Source organism: Spea bombifrons, chromosome 6, assembly GCF_027358695.1.
Source record: "Spea bombifrons isolate aSpeBom1 chromosome 6, aSpeBom1.2.pri, whole genome shotgun sequence".
NCBI lineage: Eukaryota > Metazoa > Chordata > Amphibia > Anura > Pelobatidae > Spea > Spea bombifrons.
This window is the reverse complement of record NC_071092.1, coordinates 14,572,154-14,584,770: the sequence shown is the minus strand read 5'-3', so window position 1 is coordinate 14,584,770 and position 12,617 is coordinate 14,572,154. Positions and strand designations below refer to the sequence as shown.

At 40.0% G+C, this 12,617-nt stretch overlaps 1 protein-coding gene across 2 annotated transcripts; it reads left to right on the top strand.

Annotated features, from left to right (window-relative positions):
• The first annotated feature begins 952 nt into the window (after nucleotides 1-952).
• Nucleotides 953-12,198, top strand: HSD17B7 (hydroxysteroid 17-beta dehydrogenase 7). 2 transcript variants are annotated; one of them, XM_053469303.1, is made up of 9 exons: nucleotides 953-1,072; nucleotides 3,013-3,216; nucleotides 4,279-4,371; nucleotides 4,922-5,036; nucleotides 6,131-6,325; nucleotides 7,203-7,307; nucleotides 9,251-9,307; nucleotides 11,006-11,104; nucleotides 11,927-12,198. In XM_053469303.1, the coding sequence occupies exons 1-9, from the start codon at nucleotides 1,038-1,040 to the stop codon at nucleotides 12,011-12,013; spliced, it is 990 nt and encodes a 329-aa protein (XP_053325278.1). In that variant the 5' UTR covers nucleotides 953-1,037; the 3' UTR covers nucleotides 12,014-12,198. The 2 variants fall into 2 exon arrangements, with proteins under 2 accessions (XP_053325278.1, XP_053325279.1); XM_053469304.1 differs by lacking the exon at nucleotides 4,279-4,371.
• The last annotated feature ends 419 nt before the right edge of the window (nucleotides 12,199-12,617 follow it).

Sequence of the window (12,617 nt, the reverse complement as noted above, 5' to 3'; positions counted from 1 at the left end):
ATTTATCCACGTTAAATGCCAATTGCCACAGCTCTGACCATTTTTCCAGCTTACCTAGATCGTTTGCCATTTGGAAGGTTCTCACCATTCCCTGATTTGTTAATTGTGTAAGCAATTAACTACCAGCTATCCCAAGACAAATGAGGCATGAGACGCTGCATAGCCAACAGGGGAGCAATCACAGATAGTGTTGATGGAAAAGGGAGAAGGGATTCTTTTTGTCCCATAGGGATAGCAACAGTTTTGTGGTTTGTAAAAGCTGTGAGGACTGGTCTATTGCCTTTAGGGAGCCAGAGGAGATGCCTCAAAAGAAAGGGTTTTGCAAAAAGATTTTCCATGCCAACCCCACTTGCTGCCATGTAGTAATGCTTCATGCTAGATACTCCCAGACCACCTAGCATCCTCGGGTGTTGTAGGATACGGAGTCCATGTAGCGTTTAGTATAAATAGTGAAATTGTAAGGACCTCCCTTTGACACAAGTGGAACAAAATAATTGTTGAGAGACAATCATTGTTTATATATAAAGCTGTGAATCCTACAGGTGCAAGTTTATCAAGTATACATAACTGGAACTCATCTGATATCATCTGGCGGAAAAATTGATGAAGCCACTTTAATACGCGCCATCAGATAACGTTTGTCCCAGTCGCCACACTGTAACCTGGCCTTAGAGTCGATACACCTAGCCGCTCGCTCTCATTGGCTGTAAATATACAGGCTTACGCCCATCGGACGATTCTCGCCTCACAGAGCTGTTTACATGAGTCAATGAAATCACACCCCTTTCGCCGGCAGATTCCCACTCGCTCCCACCCTCTTATTCTTCGCGTTATTTGATTTGCTCTCGGGATCCTTTACTGTGCGGCCATGGCCGAGTACCCGCCTCTTAGAAGCATAGCCCCGCCCACTTTACGTCCCCACCCCTTTTTGCAATAACCCCGCCTTTTACATGGACAGGCATTCTACTAATTCATTTTGCTGTGATGTTCTAGTCACCCGATCCTCGCTACTCATTCCTCCCTGTAGCTGAGCGGAAATGCGGAAGGTCGTGGTTGTCACCGGAGCCAACAGGTAGAACTAAATCGGTGTTCCACTGAGTGTGTATAAGTCTCCTCTATAGGTGTACATATATGTGGGTTTGTTAACACTTTCAAAACGTGGAGCAATCAAGTTCTTCACCCAGCCCTGCTAGATTTAAAGCTAGGTATTCTGCATAACATTTAATGCTCACACACAGCGAGTATACATTGTGCATATACGTGGACTGAGCCAGGTGATTGGTGTAAGGTGCGCATAAATATGTAGGGATTGCATGGAAATCGTGAAACATTGTGACCCGAAAAAATGAAGTATTTGTGCCATGAGGAAAATGCATGCTGTTTCTTTATCTTAATATATGTTTATTTGAAAGTTTCACATGTTCATAACAGTGAACAGCCTACATATACAGATTCTGCTTTCTGTAACATAACAAGCAATTGTTCCATACTTACTGAGCACATCATGTTTTCACATTTGACAAAAACTACCGTATTTGCTCGATCATGACGACCATGATTATAAGACGACCCCCCAAAATCTGAATATTAATTTAGGAAAAAAAGAAAAAGCCTGAATATAAGACGACGCTATAGGAAAAAAGTTTTACCAGTAAATGTTAATTCATGTAAACTATTTTTTTAAATAAAAGCTATGATTGATTTTGTTTTTAATTCCTTTTATTTTCCAACCTGCCCCTCAGTTATGCATATCTGCCCCCAGGCTTGTCACTCTGTCCCATAAATGCCCCCATAATATGCCACTGTGCCCCATGATATGCTTTTTAACCCTCTAAATACCACTGTGCCCCATAATATGCCTTTTAACCCTCTATATGCCACTGTGCCCCATAATATGCCTTTGGACCCCCTATGTGCCACTCTGCCTCCAGAAATGCCTTATACTCTTATATGCCACTCTGGCATTTAGGGGGTTAAAAGGCATATTATGGGGCAGAGTGGCAAATAGGGAGGTATAAGGCATTTCTGGAGGCAGAGTGGCATTAAGGGGGTTAAAGGGCATTTCATAGAGCACTCTGCAGAAATGCCTTATGCCCCCCATTTTACAACCTCCCCCCACGGTGAGGGGAACTTTGATCTCTGACAAGTTGCCTACGCGAATCGCGTAGACGTCTACACGCTGCCCCGGCTCCACACCGGGGACTCCCGTAAGTTGGGGGGTATTTGGGGAGGGGAGACAGGAGGATCCAGGTCCCCTGCAGCGCTGTGGGGGATCTGGATTTAGTCTCACAGTCAGACCCATTTGAGGTCTGATTATAAGATGACCCCCCCTCTGAAAAAAACCTCGTCTTATAATCGAGCAAATACGGTATTAGTTTTCTCAATGCTTGAGAAAAAAAATCAGACCACATATTCCTAATATAAAATTATGTTAAAATGAATCTTGCAGGTGTCACTCATCAATAACTGAAAAATGCACTCCTGAAAAAAGGGTTAGGTGCCGGAATAAACTAGGAAATGATGGCAAAGCTCTTCTAGCTGTAGAGCAATTTGAGGCCATATGGGATTCTTGGATCAGCAATATATGTCACTTTTCCGCACAAGTCATGCCTCGTTTCTAAAAGCAGCCCCCAGTGGATGCTTGGCGCCCCCATATCCTATTTTTCTCGTATTTGAGTCCCTCTTCTTAGCCTTTCAATTCTAAGCTTCTCTCCATCTTTCTCTGTTTCATTTGATTCCAGGCTGGTAGCAGCTACTAAAGCAGAAACTCACCTATTTCAATGTGATTTGCATATATAATTAACACAGATTAGCTGAAACAAAGCAGCTCCTGGGTGAAACACATTAAATAAGAGAGCTGAATTTTTTGTAATCTGTATTGATCGTATGCATGTCTGCTGCACCTGCTGTAACATGCCATCCTTTCTACTCTACTTTATGAAAATATTTGGAATACTGCAATAAACAGATTTAAAGAGAAATAGTTTACATTTGTTTTATTACTGTTCTCAGTGGCATAGGCCTGGCACTGTGTGAGAGACTTCTGTCCAAGGATGACCAGATCCGTTTATGCCTGGCCTGCAGGAACACGCAGAGGGCCGAAGCTGCCCGAATGTCCCTCTTGTCCTCTCATCCATCAGCTGATGTCAGTATTGTGCAAGTGGATGTAGGTAGCCTTAAATCAGTGGTACAAGGTGCAGAAGTACTTAAAGAAAGGTGAGCAAATGTGGTATTATATTTGATAACAAAAAACTGCAACATATTGGACAATATTTTATGGCTTTCTTTAACAGCCACAATACACTGCAAGGTGGAAAAAGGAATGGTTGGACATAGTTTGTGGTTTTAACTAAGGAGTTTTACATACCGTAAAATCTTGGGTATGAGATGCAAATTTGCCTCTTTTTTTTGAACCCTGAAAAGGGGGTGTATATTATATATGAGTACAATATTATCTATGCTGCATGAGAGGACCATGAGCGAGACTACGCAGCATGAACCTTTTCAATATTGTGATTACGACAATGGCAGAGTGGCAGCGTATCTCGGGGGGGGGCAGTGGCAGCATATCTCGGGGGGGGGGCAGTGGCAGCATATCTCGGGGGGGGGGGAGTGGCAGCATATCTCGGGGGGGGGACAGAGTGGCAGCATGTTTTTTTGGTGCTTTTCTTTAAAAAAGCACCAAACTTTTAGGGTGCGGCCTATATACGGGGGCGGACTAGATCCGAGCCAATACGGTACATTCCACAGCAGCTGTCGTACCAATCCATAATGATATAGAGCTAACCTTTGGCACTCTAGTTGAGTACTCACTCTCCCATGATGCTTAACATACCAGACTGGCTGAGAGTAATGAGAAATGTAGTCTTAACAGGTGGAGTATTAACTAACCCTAGCTGTAATACCTTGTGTCTGAAGAAGCAGCTGCCAGGGTCATGGGTAGAAGACCATCTAGAGGGGAGAGGAAGAGAGCAGACCAAACCATTCTGACACCAGAGGTTATACAGAATTAAATAAAAGCTGCACTCCCATGACTACCAGGTGTTTTTTCTGCTCTCTATGTCCAGTTACCCTTTTTCTCCCTCCCCTGCTGCTGCTCCATTAGGTCTTTTTGATTTCAAGGGGAGCAATTGCCCCATCTTGCCCCCTTCTAGATGCCCATGATGCCTACAGTTGAGCTGAATGCAGTTATTGCAGTTTACCAAGTTTATATTTAATAGCATTTAAATAAACAAATCGTCCTTTGGTATGGTTCTTTTACACTTTTTTTCCCAACAGGTATGGTCGAATTGACTACTTATACCTAAATGCTGGTATAATGCCCAACCCACGGGTTAGCCACAAAGCTTTTATCACAGGATTATTTTCCGGGTAAGGTTCTTAATTGACTTTGTATTTTTGTTTCATTTTCCGATAAGAGAATATTGTTGTGTGTGTTTGTGTGTGTGTGTGATATATATATATATATCAGGTTTAGCGCAGGGATGTGCAATTCCTTTCCCCCGACGCCTGGGACATGCAGGTGTCTTTTTTTTCTCTTTATTATTTAGCCCTGCTGCGGGAAACCGCAGCGCTGCAGGGGACCTGGATCCTCCTCTCTGGCTGCCGGTGAACGTCTGTGCAATGCGCGCAGATAACTTCAACTGCTGCTGGCACTTCCGCCGGTGCTTCTATGACGGAGAGCTGCCATAGATGCCCCGGCGTAAGTGGCGAGCAGCAGCAGCTGTCTACGCCCAACTTGCAGACGTCCACCGGCTGCCCCCGGTAGACACCAGGGAGTCTGGAGATGCATTGGTAAGTCCGGGGAGCGGTGGTCAGAGTGGCATGGTGGCATGTCTGGGGGGGGGCATAAAGCATATCAGGGGAGCAGAGTGTCACAGAGTGAAACATTAAATGCAAAGTGTCTTTTATACTGTCCCAGGAAAGCCATCAGCATGTTTGCAACGGGAGAAGGACTCTTGACACAAGAGGACAAGGTGACTCAGGATGGTTTGCAGGAAGTTTTTGCAACCAATGTTTTTGGCCACTTTATACTGGTAAGAAGAGACATGTTTTTTCACAGTTGATATGCTGTTTGAGTTTGTAGTTTAACATTTCAAAAGTCGTCTTTTCATTAAAGCAACATTTGGAATGTTCCACTCAGCAGAAAGATGCTTTTGCTTGGTCCTTATTTGCTGGCATGCCGACAATTCATGTGTAATGGCACTCACTACATAAGGAATACCTGATCGCGTGATTTCTGACACCCACTGGAAGTTGACTGGAGGACAGGAGAGACTGAACAGGGTCTTTCTAGACAGTGCAGGCATAGTCAATTACTTCCCCTGCTGGCTGAGTGCACCTTTTGCGATCAGTAATGCAGGACTATGATCAGCACAGACAGATCAGAGGACAACATTGAGAATAAATAAATAACATTTATTGGGAGTCTAGTAATGCCAATATACCACTCTGGGAACAGTCCTACCACTAGTAGTAAAAATGTGATATAGCGTAATATGTAATGGATGGATGTTGCCCTCTTGAAAGAATAAATAAATGTGATCTATGGCTGTAATCAGGAGATGTTGCTGCACATAAATTAGGTCATTGTTCAGCTTTAAGTACTGAAAACGTTTGTAGCAAAATTACCAAAAAGAAGGCCCTACTTCTCCTGAACAAAACAATGTATAATACTGTATTTGCTCGATTATAAGACAAGGTTTTTTCCAGAGCAAATCGGGGTCATCTTATAATCAGACCTCAACTAGGTCTGACTATGAGACTGAGATCCAGATCCCCCGCAGCGATGCAGGGGACCTGGATCCTCCTGCCCCCCCCCACTTACTGGTACTTTTGAGTCCCTGGTGCTTAGTCCGGGCAGAGTGTAGAGCTCATGGTTTAACAAACGTGACAAAAAAAACTCTGGTCCTTAGGATATGAAAAAGCCACGGTCCCGAATGGGTTAAATAACAAATTAATTCTGGGAATACAAAGGACAAAACTGTTAAATTCTGCAGAGTGGGAACAGGACCTTTACAATTACAATATTTTTCTCCTTTTTTATTTATTTAAAGAAAAATTATACTTATACAATTTTTTTGGAATTAATCCATTTTGTTTATCACTAACTATTGACCTCTTTCCATAGATTAAAGAACTAGAACCTCTGTTATGTCACATGGATAGTCCCTCCCACGTCATCTGGACTTCTTCTAGCAATGCAAGAAAGGGCTCTTTCCGTCTTACAGATTATCAGCACACTCAAGGCCAAGAACCATACAGCTCTTCAAAATATGCTACAGATCTGTTGAGTGTTGCTTTAAATAAGCATTACAACAAGCAGGTTGGTACTTTGAACGTTATTTTACAGAAGGGTGGCCAACGACCGATCCGCTGAGTGGCCAATGACTGTTTAGTCTAGTTTAGTGAATACACATACATGTTAGTGTTATGCTTACTGGGATGTGTGCAAAATGCTCATTTTACTGTTAATTATGACTGTATGAAATGTTGTGAGTAAATCTCCCTTGTGCATCCTAGTTCCTGCTGGGTTCTGGCAGTAACAGGTGCCCAAACACTTTTGCTCCCCTCCCACAAGGAATGATGGGAGAGGAACAAGGTGTTTAGTACATTGTACAGTGCTATGAAATTTGATGGTGCTATATAAAACAAATAATAATAGTGTGATTTGATGGGTGGCAACCAGTAATGCTGTGGTTAACAAAGACTGGGTCTGTCTACTGCTCTGTTTTCACACTGATCATGAAACTGTATTGTAGCGCCTCCTATATTAAATGGGTTATATATCTCCTAAAAAAACCTGTTGACTGTCCATTAACATACAATATGTAATTTGTATGGGTTGACTAAAGTTAGAATCCGAAAAATTGCAGTTGAACAAACATATGATAAGGATGACAGAAAATGTCTGTTTTTGGAGTTTGTGAAATGGTTTAATACTTTGAAATGCCCCTTTTATGCTTTCTTCTTTTATTCCTTTGTGTAAACCATTTAATTATATCTGTAGATTTTATGTTTTGTTTGTACATCTCTATTTATCTTTGTATACCTGTGTATGACAAGAAGCTCTTGGTTTCCTTGGGATATCCCATTTTTATGCTGTGTGCAACATTTTCCACAAAGAAGTAGTTATTCACATGGTGTCTGTGCTTTGTTGCTTAATGTCATATGAAAATATAACCAACTTTTTACATCTTTAGGGTATGTATTCCAGTGTGGTTTGTCCGGGTCTTGTAATGACGAATCTCACATATGGGATCCTACCATCTTTCTTCTGGACGTTTATCATGCCCATAATGTGGCTGGTAAGCAATCTCTGTTTCATGTTACCAACTGTTCAAAAGCAGTGACCTTTATGAATAAGATACATGATTATAATTTGTAATATTTTCTTTGGACTATCAGAATAATTATTGCAATTACGTCCCAGTGGCCATGTGCCAAGTGACCATGCCCTCGTGTTTCTGCAACAGTGTGTACAATTCCCTGCCTGAACAGATTCAGTGTAATGATTCAGATTCAGTGTATTGTCCCATGAGAGCTAGTTAAAGTGAAATAACTGAGGATGTCTGAGTTTCTGTAAAGGAATTCTGTCCAATATTCAATGTAAAATAATTCTCAGAGGGTTTATCCCTCTGGATGAGTTATGGTTACACTTGAATAACGGAGAATGAGGAGCAGTTTCTGCTGGCAGTGTCAATGCTGTAGAGCCCTGCTTGCTGATCACAATATGATTAGCTGCACATGAGATTGAAGTCAAGAGGGAAAAACAAAATTTTTCTGTCTTTTAAAAACAAAAGGGATACTTTCTGGTTACAAAAAAGATCCCTGCAGTTTATAAAAACCTCAAAAGATCTCCAGTTACAAAATGCAAATAATAACATTAAAGAAGTTACAAATAGATGTCCACACACCTTGTACTGCCCACTAGAACTCTAAATTTAAAAAAAAAACTTCTTTCGTCCATAAAAAAATTGTATAGTGGAAAAAATGTTTCAACATGGACACTGGTATGGGAAAACCCCCCGTTCCTGAAAAGGTTAAAGAGTTCCTGAAATTGTGTTGCCAGAACTGGCAACTCCATTGCCACGTAGGCATAATAATCCCAAAGTCTGGCATGAACTTTATAAATAGTGATTAATGGTGATTACAGATATGTGTTAAATATTTGTGCCACACCCTAAACTTTCAGGCCAGAGACTTATCCTATTCCTGTACTAGGTCTCACAAGTCTGATCCATTCCAGAATCCTTCTGGGAACCATCAGGAAATACCGTATTTCACCATGTATAAGACGCACCTTAATTTTGTGGCCCGAAATTTGAAAAAAAATGTATTATCATAATTCATACTCGTCCTCATCACTCCCATCCATTAACTGCCCCTAAATTAACCCTAAAGACCCCATCAACCATAACTGCCCCTAAATTAACCCTAAATGCCCCATTAACCATAACTGCCCCTAAATTAACCCTAAAGACCCCTTCAACCATAACTGCCCCTAAATTAACCCTAAACGCCCCATTAACCATAACTGTCCCTAAATTAACCCCCACCTCCCCTAACTTTCAGCAGCCCAAACATTAATTTTATACTCTTAGATGAGTTGCTGTCTGAGCAGTGTGGACGCTATAAGAAAAGGGGCGGGGCCAATCAGCAGTGAGTCAGTAAGGGACAGGGCCAATCGGCAGTGTGACTACTGGGAGGTAGTAACTGCAATCTACAATCTACATCCACTGTATAAGACGTACCCAGTTTTTAGACCCCAAATTTTTCGAAAAAAAGGTACATCTTATACATGGGGAAATACGGTAACATGCAAGTATGCAAATACATAAGATTGTACTTACACCAATATGGATATGTCAAAGATGTGCACATAATGGCACAAGATAACTTAGGCTTCATTTGCTCTTGCCTACTGTTTCAGGCACCGCAAGTTACAGGATTTCTGTCCTGTATGGTGAGTGCTCAGGCTTTTATGGGAGCAGTTGAGGGCAATACATGAATTAACGTTGCTTTATTCCAAAAAAAATCTGTTTGTGAATTACTTATATTAGTAATGCTCAAAATAATAAGTAGTTTGCGTACTTTCTCTTCACAATTACTTCTGCTGTGTGCTAGTGTATATGCAAGATATATATGTATATATATATTTATTTATTTTTTGAATGTTATATATTTGAAAACGTATTTCATATGCATAAAATGTTTTTTTTTTTTTTTTTTTTTTTGCTTACGGCTGTAGATCCGTGTCTTTACAAACACTTTCACCCTCTCACCATATAACGGAGCGGAAGCACTGGTATGTTTGCGTGTATGTGGGGGGGAGGGTATTCTGTTATTCATCTAATTGTTTTGTTTTAATTTGCAGGGTGTTTACTTCTTGTTGGAGTTTGTAGCAGGTTTATATTTTCTGTGGATTAGTTAAAGATGTTTATTTTGTGTCTGCTTGTGCAATGTTACCAATATAAATTTCCTTGATCAATTACCCCATGATATACAGTAGAATGCTTGGAATCCAGTGACACACAAATGAAAAAATACAGATGGGCAGCACAACCTAAAAAAGTATATATATTCAGATTCCAGGGTGTGGCAGATATGACCAACGTGTACACACAACAGAGCAAGAGATCAGCGCACACCTATCAAATACTATTTAAAAGCTTCTAAGGCATAAATATTGGGATTCCATCAGGCTATATGGCCATATATATTCTTAGCCCGCCATTCCATCAAAGTACCCAAATTTTGGCGTATACTATCTAATTTGACTTGGCTGTGTTGCTTACACACATGAAACAGAGATACCAGCTATTCCAGTCTGCCTTGTTACCTTTTTTTAAATGCCTCTACAATACTGATGACATACTGGCATAATGTGACCTAATAAACTGCTCCCATTTATGCAATATGTTAATTAATACATTTAAATTGCTCTGAATTTTAGATATTCCCGCATGCACAACCACTGCCGGCTACTGGCATTCTATATACATAACTATATCAGCTTTGCCCATAATGGCATCACTGTTGCCTCCAAAATGTTATGCCGCATTACATAGGCATTTGATTTCGTATAATAATTTTGGTAAGTGTTATCTTTACTTTGAAGGACATAAGTGTTCTTATTTCATACAATTTTGTTTGAAATGTGCATTATTGCTCTGGATACACCCTATTTAGACTTCTTATTGCAAGAGATCTCCTGAAAAGACAGCTGCTTGGTTCCTTTCAGATTATCTTTTTCTGGTTAAATGAATATTAACAAATGCTAAGACCTCACTATGTTTGCATGTTAAGTCTTTCTCATACCCTGGGATTACACCTTTTTTTGTTTAGAGTCAGTGACAGGTTTTGTGCTATTTTGTGTAGACTGAACCTGCAGATGAATTACCATTATTGATATGATTCTTCCATAGCATATATATAACACTATTACAATATTATACACACACAGCGTACGACATCAGGTCCCACTATGAAAAAAATACATATTTTCCATTAAATGCAGTGTTTACACTAATATAGTTTTTTTTTTAAAAAAAAATAGTTTCTAAAAACCTGTTCTGTGGAAACTGGGATCAATTTACGAATAATAAAATGTTAATAGTTCATCTTTTTAAGTGTGCTCGATACAGATGATGCAACACACACGCACCTGATAAAGGACAGTTGGTGAACAACCTCTTTCAGTCCTAGGAGCAGATTTATGTTTGAGGCATAGTTCTGCGTTCAGTTCCACTGATCAGGGCATATGTTCCATCGTAACAGAAACATTTACAGTATTTTTGCATTGTGGCATCCTTACCACTGGCAAGAAATGTGTAGATATGGTGATGTTTAAACTTTTTTTTCTTAACTATCTGGATCACCAAGTATTTTTTTTTTCTTTGAAATGAATTAGACAAATCTTTTTTTTGAGACAGCATGTTGTTAATCCTGCTTATGTTGCTTATTGTAAAAAGATGTTTATTTTTGAATGCTTCTTTTCTTTCAGCTGTGGCTTTTCAGTAGGAAGCCTGAATCACTTGATTTGCTAGCAAAACATCACAGCTGCACTTCTGGTATGGGCAATAATTATGTCCAGTCCATTAAGGTTAGTGACTTATTTTGTTCATCGTTTTGTGGAATGCCATGAGTTACAAGGCTAAAAAGAGCTCCCTTACTCCACTATGAAAATAAAGGGCCAACACGGGCATGCTTCCATAAGGGCTGAGCTGACCTTATGTAAAACAGTAATTAAATTAAAATTACTTTAAAGAAATTTCCCCATACTAACGTATGTAATAGCAGCTCAGTCCTTTAATGCAGAGCAACATCTAGATCAGGAATCATGAAATATTAGACCTAGGGTTCATTAGCCCCTTTGCTGAAAAAAAAGACAGGTCAACCTATTGGGCGATCAGGCTCTCTGGGGTGTTACTGCTCATTAGGATGGATTGATTCCCTAACAAGCACAGCCATAGCAGGCCTTTCACGCAGTTGGTAGTTGTATTTTATGTAATGATGTTGGTGAGACTTTAGTTTAGAGAAAATAAAGTGTGAACAGATACTAGTCTACCCTAGGAGTTAGAGGTAAGTATAATATTTCTTGGCTGCTGTTTTTTCTTATGCCTCGCGTGCGGGCAAGAGGAACAACAGGCTCAGTGGTTACATGCAAAGTGCTGTTTCTCTTGTGGAAAAACACAAGTAAAAGTTAGAAACTTTGATGAAGATAATGTGTAGTGATAAAGCTGGAAGCGTGTCTATTGAATGTATAGAATCTCTCTTGAGAAATATGTTCATGAAAATCTGAGTTATTTGCAGTAGACAAATGTTTTTTGTTTTTTCTTCAGTCGTTTCTTAAGTCGTTTCTACATTTTTGTGATGGATTATCTGCCATTCATTCAGCCATTTCTTTTTATCATTTTCCCTCTAGATGGACCTCGACGAAGAAAGCAGTGATAGATTTTATGAAAAGCTTCTAGATTTAGAAAATCAAGTTCGCAAAAAAATAACCTCTTAACATAAAAATGAATGAAAAGAACACTGGATTCCCTTTTCTTCTTCCGTGAGGAAACAATTACTACCTACCTATTTGACAGAATTAATGGGGCAGTCTGGTGTCTCATACATTATTACCAACAAAGAATGCTTATTAAAGTACTTTAATATACATTCTTTACCTATAGTAAAAAATGCTGTACCCCAGCCCTGGCTTATAGCAGCTAATCACTGCCAGAAATGCACTTGTATTGAAATCAGTGGGAGAACTTTCTGCCGATGTGTATGGGGTGGGATCTCTTTAGACCCGGAAACTCTGGAGCTGACTAGCTGTGCATATGCCACACATGGGTTCTGTGAGCAGGAGATGCATTTGGCTGAATGTATCTCTTGCATGTCAAGAAGCTGGGAGGGTGGATAAAAGCACGTAGCGCTGATATTCTGCTGAATCCCTATCCATTTGAAGTATAAGAGGCAACAACTAAGTCATCTACGCCGAGAAGCTTTGGCATTGTGTTGCTATGTGAAATAATGCTTTCTTATTTTTTATGTTCAGGATGTACAGAACTATATATAATATATATGATACCAAACATTGACTCTCTGAAATTACACTAAAGTATAAT

Excerpts from the sequence above, each read along its gene's own strand:
- HSD17B7 (XM_053469303.1), top strand. The coding sequence starts at position 1,038 with ATGCGGAAGGTCGTGGTTGTCACCGGAGCCAACAG. Across the intron at positions 1,073-3,012 it reads GTTGTCACCGGAGCCAACAG|TGGCATAGGCCTGGCACTGT; the intron begins GTAGAACTAAAT and ends TACTGTTCTCAG. Across the intron at positions 6,326-7,202 it reads ATAAGCATTACAACAAGCAG|GGTATGTATTCCAGTGTGGT; the intron begins GTTGGTACTTTG and ends TTACATCTTTAG.